General features: G+C 23.4%; 1 protein-coding gene across 1 annotated transcript in view; it reads right to left on the bottom strand.

Annotated features, from left to right (window-relative positions):
* Positions 1–1,578: 1,578 nt before the first annotated feature.
* The window catches only part of LOC126898911 (inositol 1,4,5-trisphosphate receptor), a 29,881-nt gene continuing 23,413 nt past the window's right edge, over positions 1,579–8,046 (bottom strand). Inside the window, exons 29-49 of the mRNA XM_050673290.1 lie at positions 7,500–7,687; positions 6,393–6,504; positions 6,215–6,338; positions 5,919–6,154; positions 5,677–5,815; positions 5,415–5,519; positions 5,169–5,353; positions 4,927–5,106; positions 4,637–4,864; positions 4,344–4,442; positions 4,137–4,283; positions 3,880–4,072; positions 3,699–3,821; positions 3,453–3,625; positions 3,209–3,373; positions 2,937–3,117; positions 2,642–2,865; positions 2,405–2,570; positions 2,149–2,309; positions 1,931–2,092; positions 1,579–1,817 (exon numbers count right to left, since the gene is read on the bottom strand). Coding sequence (XP_050529247.1) covers positions 1,737–1,817; positions 1,931–2,092; positions 2,149–2,309; positions 2,405–2,570; positions 2,642–2,865; positions 2,937–3,117; positions 3,209–3,373; positions 3,453–3,625; positions 3,699–3,821; positions 3,880–4,072; positions 4,137–4,283; positions 4,344–4,442; positions 4,637–4,864; positions 4,927–5,106; positions 5,169–5,353; positions 5,415–5,519; positions 5,677–5,815; positions 5,919–6,154; positions 6,215–6,338; positions 6,393–6,504; positions 7,500–7,687 — 3,372 coding nt within the window. The 3' untranslated portion in view covers positions 1,579–1,736. The remainder of the gene's footprint in view (positions 1,818–1,930; positions 2,093–2,148; positions 2,310–2,404; positions 2,571–2,641; positions 2,866–2,936; positions 3,118–3,208; positions 3,374–3,452; positions 3,626–3,698; positions 3,822–3,879; positions 4,073–4,136; positions 4,284–4,343; positions 4,443–4,636; positions 4,865–4,926; positions 5,107–5,168; positions 5,354–5,414; positions 5,520–5,676; positions 5,816–5,918; positions 6,155–6,214; positions 6,339–6,392; positions 6,505–7,499; positions 7,688–8,046) is intronic.

Genomic DNA, 8,046 nt, shown 5'->3' on the forward strand with positions numbered 1-8,046 from the left:
CTATAGATTTTGAGGCTCAGACAAATAATTATTAGTTACTTTGAAAACAATTTTTAAAGTATTACTTTTTTCTCTCTTTACATTTATGTTGAGTGAAGTCAAGTTAACTTGATGAAGATTGTTACATACAACGGAACTAATAAAACAATACTATATTATTAAAAAGGTAGAATTATTTTATTCTAATATAATACACCTGTTAAAAATATTCCCAATTATTGACAACTTACAAATTCAACATAAATAAATAACATAGTAAAACTATTAAATTTTTAATTTATAAAAAATGGTAATGGTCAAACAATTTTTATAATGATATTCAACAAAATGTATAATCTATAATGCTATAACATAAAAAAAAGTATCTAGATATATAAAACATTCTGAATCAAAACCTGTATAAATAATAATTATTAATAAATCAGATTATTAAAGATGTCTTCAATATAAATCACAGGTTATTAAACTCCTTAAGCATAACTTAATAGATATTATAAAAAAATTACATATGACTGTAATTTTGAAATAAACAACAAAAAATCATTACAAATACAATGTGTTTATAACTATAAAATCTCAGTTCTGTGCATTAAACTCATTAGAATGTAAAGTAAATAGTAATATAAAACAATGTATAATTAAACAAAATTAGTTTTTATTATAAGATTTTTATAAAATTTGGTATTTTATAACAATAATAATGCATTGCATTTCAAATTAATCTACACAGTCAAAATTAAGTATCTAAAACTCTATAAATTGCTAGAAAATTGAATTGCACATTATATAATCACATATAATTTTCACTAATGTTTAATCACTATAATATCGGTAAATAATATTTTTGATATTTTATAAATCATTTACTCTTGAAATGGTTTAAAAATGATAAAACTAGATTTCAATTTTATTTTTTTAGTTATTTAGCCATTATATATAGGCTACATAGTTTAAATTAATCTTTGAAAAATTATTGTAAAAAAAAAATATCAGAATTGAAATATTCAATAACATAAAATAAAAATGAAACTTTTACTTAACATAAAATTTTAATTTGTATAACATATTTTCCATGATACCACAACATATTATAATTAGTAAAAAATATATAAAATTAATAAAAAATCACAATAAAATGAATTGATGGCAACAAAAAAAATTACATTGTATTTATAAATAGTTTTAATAAAATTGAAATGAATAACAAACAATGATATTATAAGTTTTAACTTTTTTAAACATCTAAATATATTAAACTATCACATATTATTTTTAAGTACTTTTAAAAATATTACTACATTATTTTAAAATAATATAAATACAGTTGATTAATGTTAAATAATTTGGAGCACCAATCACCACATTAAATATAATTACTAATGAATCACTCAAATGTATAAATAAGATAACTTAGATAAATATTAGTTGCAATCAAATTAATAGATAGATAACAAAAATAAAATGATTAACAAAAATAATTATTTATGTTAATTATTTTTAAAATTTACTAGAAGTTTAATAAATAATTAACCTTTAAATAACTTTTTGTGCTTAGTAAAATTATTTCAAATTAATTAAAAATAATTCAAAATAAAATTTAATAAAATAAAAAATGTAATACTAGCAATTGTTATATTTTACAATTGCTATATTGGACTCTAATAAAAAATAGTTCATATATTTTTTTAATTAATCTACAAAAGATAATTAAACAAAAAGTGAGGTAAATAAATACTTTATAAAGCCATGTTGTGTACATAAGGTGATGTAGAGTTTAATAAACCTATTCTTTGTCGTTGTTTTCGTTGTTCAGTCATCTAATGTTTAATTATTTAAAGTAAAAAAATAGTAAATAAAAACATAATAATTTTGATAAAAATATAATTGAAACATAATGTTTCAAAACAATGCAATATGTATATTTATATACCTGTTCTTTAAGTTCAGATAGTTGTTGAGATAAAAATGCCACTATTGTTTGGGTATTTTCTAGTTGAACTTGAAGACTTCTTAACTCAACTTGCTCCCCTTCACTTTCTACAGCTGCCAAAGACATTGCTCTTAATCTAGGAAACCAATCTAAATTGTGGTCCTAAAATAAAATAAAATTGAAAAAACTTATTATTTATCAAATATATGAGTACATACTTTAACCATAGCATATACATAACTCTCTGGACCAGTAAATTCAGTTGGATCTTTAACTTTCACAAGAACTATAAAATACAAATAATGCCACATATTGTGTTCACACTTAATGTGTTCTTCAAAACTAACAGTTTTATTATCAAATGCTGATCTATTAAGTCCTGTGAAATAATAATTATGTGATATTTGTCAGATAAATAATTTTAAATATTTGTATATTATCACATTATAATAATTTTATTTTTTGTTATCTTACCACATATGAAACAAGTATTTTTTAAAATAAGTTCTTTTTCTTGTTTTTCACTTCTAAGATCTGCAAATGTGTCAATTATAACACCAAATATTAAATTAAGTACAATAATTATCACAATGAAGAAGAAAAGCAAGTCATATATGACTCTAGCAACAAATAAAGGTTCCTGAAATTAAAATAAAAAATTTATATAAATTGATAAATATTAAATTTTTATAAATATTATTAAATGTTAACCTGACTACTTGGTGCACGAAGTATATCACCTATTCCCCCACCATTTCTTAGCCCCTGATTAAGGGTGGTAACTATACACATCACTAGAGAATCACAAGCTCTTTCTTTTACCTCTCCATCTAAAATCACCATTTTAGAATCTCCTTTAGGTTCTATGTCACTACAATTATTGCCAATAGAACATGTTTCATCAGCATTTTCTACTATGTTTGACATAGACTCTGCTACAAATCAGATTTTTTTTGTAAAAATAAAAAAAATATACTAGCATTAATTAACTAGATTATTGTTTTACTTTTAATTTCATCATCTACATTTACAAGAAAATCGTCTCTAAAGAACATATAGCCAATTATAGAAAACATGTAAACTAAAATCATAGCTAAAACTGCAGTTAATATTATTGAACGTCCATTTCTTGTCACTGAACGAATAACATTTAATAAGGTTTCTTCTCGATACACAACATCAAGTAGCTAAGAATGAATGTAATTATTTAAAAATTATTGAAAATATCATTTGACATATAGTCAACATTAATAAAGAAATTATATAAATGAAACGTACCAAAACACTGTAAAAGAATGGATGCATACACAATCCAAGAATACAAAATATTATGTACATCAAGTGATATAATATTTCAGCATCAGTTAAAATTTGATCAATTTTTTTTGTAAATGTTCCTTGATTTCCCATTATACTTATTATATGGATACTTTTCATAATCACCTTTTATAGTTTCGTTAAAATATTTATCCAATTAAAATGTGACTAAGGAATAAGTAAAAAACTAACTTAAAATACTTACTGTGACAGTTCCTAACAACCAAAGTGTTGGTTCAGGACCAATAGAAAAAATTAATCTTAGTATGGTTGAAATCACTAAAGTACGAAGGCCTGAATACCCAGGAAGAGCAAACACTACAAATGCTGAAGTTAGAAATACTACCCATATTAAAATAGATACATGTGACCCAATACCTAAAATATAAATATAGATAAAGTAAGTCTTATATACATGTATAAATAAAATACTTGAAAGACTGTTACTTACTTGGCACTTCATCTTCAAATGGGTAAAAACACGCAACTATCAAATTTATAATAACAGCACAGTTGAACAATATGTTGCTCCACAGTGACATAAAACTACTAACCCAAAATAATGAGGGTCGTCCTATAATCAACTCAATAACATTACATAAAAAAGTTTACAATTTTTATAATTAACACACCTCTTAGTTTTTTTTGCCAAATCATTTCACCAAACATATCTTCAGTTTTTTCAAAGAAATCTGATACTTTTGATCCTTGATCATCCCTTTCAGCAGTATGAAAAACTTTTACTTTTGTGTCATGTGTTAAATATTCACAAATTTCAGGAATAGGAAAAACAATTTGTTCCAATGTACGGTCATGTCTAACAACCTAAAAATAAACATTTTATTTGAAAATATTAAATATGTCTCACAAGAATAAAAAATAATAATACTTCAATCTGTGCTGTATGTGAAGCATAGTAAATTAATGCTTCATTAACTTTAGGATCTATATTTCCTTCGGATGGTTTTAGTAAAGATGCAAGTTCTTTGTTATGTTGTGCTAGTTGATGGCATAAAATATAAATGTTGTGTCCTACCTAAAATGTATTAATTCAATTAAATGTAGAAAATATTTAATGAAATTATGAATTTATTACCTCTTTTGGGGAAACACCATCTTCACTTTCAGTTGATGAATCATCAACATCATCATCTTCTAAAGTCTCTTGGTAAAAGGCATGACATACAACATCAACCTATGTAAAATAAGAATATTAAAAAAAGTAGATTTTTAAATTATTTTTAATATAAGAAGCAGAAAAAAGGATGTACTTGATCAAAAATTTATATGCATCTTGCTCATTAATCAATATTATACTAGATTATCACAATTAAATAACACATATTCTTAATTGTTTATTACAAAAGTTTAAATCATTTAAGTTCTTACTAGTTGTTTTGGATTCATATTATATAGAATTCTTTCAGCATTTTCACTATCTCCTCTGCTTTCCATTATAGCTAATAATAACTTGGAAGCATTATTTTTTAGTTCTAAAACTAGATCCATTCTAGTTTTTCCTAGTGGATTTATATCATTAAGAATTAAAGCAGTTATTATATCTAATCCATTAGATTCATGAGTAGCGATACAATTTTGATTATCATGACAGGGTCCCTAAAGTTCAATTTATAAGTATAAACAAATAAAAATATTTTAATAATATTAAGTTTTTTTACTTGACAGTATTCAGTTAGAGTTTCTAGAGTTTGATTTATCAGAGCAACATTATACTCATTAATATATAAACCAAGTAACCCAAGTCCACCAGTTGTAGAACCACAAATACAATCTAAAAACATTAATGTTTCAGAAACAAGATTGTAATTAGATTTGTTATTTTGGTTACGAAGTAGGTTCTGTAATTAATTTTTTTATATTAAGTTGATTTATTAATTTTTATGTGAAAATTAATTTTTACTTGTAAATATCTATTATGATTTTCACATAGGAGTTGTAAAAATCTCATAATTGGTTGCATTACAAGAATTTTAGGAGATAATTTATTTTGGTTTTCTTTTTCTCTTTGTTTCTCAAGTTTTTCAATCAAAGTATCATCTAACATAGAATTATGAGTTGTCGTATGATTTATTTCTTCTTCGCCGACTACAAGAAAAAGTTTTCATTAGTTATTTTTATTGAAACATAGGAAGTGTTTTTAACATACCAGGCGACAAATTTCTGGCACCTGCATATGCTTGGCTAGTAGCTAAAGCTGCTTGATTTAATTCCTCTCTCATTTCATCAGTTAACATCATCCCATTTGTTTTTACTAATTAAAAACAATAAAAGAGTTATAATAATTAAATTATTTATTATTATAAGCCATGAGAATAACTAAGTATGACAACCAAATTATTCAATATATTTAAAAGTATTGTATGATTCATTAAGTATTAATAAGGAATAATAATTATACAATGTAATACCTTTTTTTTTTAAACCTCTTTCAAAATCTTTTCCTTGGTCATCTTTATCAATATTATCTTTAACAGCCATATCTGAAGTATTAACACTGACAGTGGATTTTATTTCTTGTTGAGCATCTTTCATTTTATTAAAAAATACCTATATCAAAAAAACTAAGTTAATTATTCATTACTTTTTTTTAAACTTTCTAAGTATTTTCATGAACCAAATTCATTTCATTACCAAAATAAATAACTCATACTTTAAAAAATAGTTGACAGAAATCACCGCCTAATAGTTTATTGTACATGCTTCGCTGTATGATTGGATTCCCTCCTTCTAATAAAGCAATACCTAATTGTACAGCTTCAACAAAAATTGAAGGAGGTGAATTAATTGATTTTATAATTAGCTCAACAACCAAATCAGAGGCTCCATCATGATCTAAATGACTTTGTACTTCATGAAGAGTTAATCCAGCACGTCCCAAAAATTTAGCTAAAAATTGATTAAATATTTTTTTTTAATTTAAAATTACATGCAAATTACGTCAAATACCTCCAGGACCAATTGTTACTACATGCTTAATACTCGGTTGTATTATAGATTCTGCAATTTGTTGTTTTTGATCAAGAGAATTTCCAAAATATCTCTTTAAAAGACTTAACCTCAAAATATCTCCCTATAATAAAAGATGCATGTATTATATTTATTCATTTTCTAAAACTAATATTACTTTTTCGCCATATTCAAGATCAATAGTCATCATTTCTTGTAGAGTGTTTAGAACTTTGACACACAATTTATCCTCTTTTTCTTCTAGTAATTGTTCTGAATGCTTGATAAGTCTTCATTTTAAATAAAATAAAAATTTTAATTTCAATTAAATAAAATATTTTTGTAATATTATACTAATTCTAATGTATATAACTTGGGCTTAAAATTAAAAAAATTATTTTGTGCTGTCATGTTATTATTAAAGGCATTTAAGGAATTATTTACATATATGTTTATGATTTAAATTTTATTTGTTGTATAATATTTTAAAACGTCTAATAACATAATTAAATATTCTGAAATGTTATAAAATGGTAAAAATCGAATTTTTTAATATCATAACAATATACAAGACAAACCAGAACTGACAACTCTTATACCTTTTGGTTCAATAAACATTTTATTAACATTTATAAAAAATAATTATTATCTTCTTAGATTACGTTTAATGCATAATTTTTTTATTATTTATAACTAATAAAAAAAAAAAATTAACATTTTTATATTTTTTACAAAATTTCAAAATAGCTATTTTTTAGCTTTTAATCCATCTTTTATTACAAAAAAAGTTGATTGGTCAATAACAATTTTAGGACAAGTACCCATGGAGTTACAAGTATTTTAATACATAGATTGGGTATTAACTTTTTTTTTAATTTTTTGATTTANTTTAACTTTTTTTTTAATTTTTTGATTTAATATTATTGTAATTCAAAACTTATAGTTATAGTGTTTTTTTTTCAATTTGATTGAAGTGAATGTTTTTAGAAGTTACAAGTATTGCTTATTTAGGGATGTATCCACGTTTTCAGTTATCAGCTCATAACTACAATAACTATAAAAGACAATCCACAGAAGTTTGAACACATGAAAATGATGTTTTAACTTTTTAAAAATTGAATTACATATAACATTTAACTCAATTAAATGTTTAAAAGATTTAAATTTATTAGTCATATCATGCAGTAAGAATTCAAAAATAAAATTAAAAAAAAAAAAATGTTGAGCTTCATTATCTTATCATTTAAAAATATCACATATTCTACTAAAAATTAAAATAAATTACCTATGAATAAATCCACCACTTTCACATCGGATCCTTGCTTCTGTACCTACAGGGAACAATAATTCTGGCCGATATAATATATCTACTAATAATGAAAGTTCAGCTTGAACTAAAGGTTTCAATTGATCTTCTAACAATAAAACAATATCCTGAAGTCCTTCAATTATACTCTTATCCAGTCTAATTAACTACAAAATATTTTTGAAAAATTGAATTATTAGTTAACCAAATTTACAGAAGAATAGCAATAATAAGTATAACTATTAATACATAATAATAATATATAAAAAAAAAATTTTATCAGAAGTAACTTAACAAATAAATTTTTTGATACAATTTTTTTTTATCTCAACTTAACTTATAAAAAAAACATAGTACAATGGGGTCGCGGCACAGTGGGGACGTGGCATAGTTGAGTCAAGTATAATGATATCTGACAGTGATTAAAATCACTTTCATAAAAAACGCTTCAATGCAAATCTGTAGATAGTGTTTAATTTTAAAAAATTGATGAATTATTCCAAAAGCTATATAATCTCCTATTTCC

This window comes from Daktulosphaira vitifoliae, unplaced genomic scaffold (assembly GCF_025091365.1).
Source record: "Daktulosphaira vitifoliae isolate Bord-2020 unplaced genomic scaffold, ASM2509136v1 Scaffold_2, whole genome shotgun sequence".
Lineage (NCBI taxonomy): Eukaryota > Metazoa > Arthropoda > Insecta > Hemiptera > Phylloxeridae > Daktulosphaira > Daktulosphaira vitifoliae.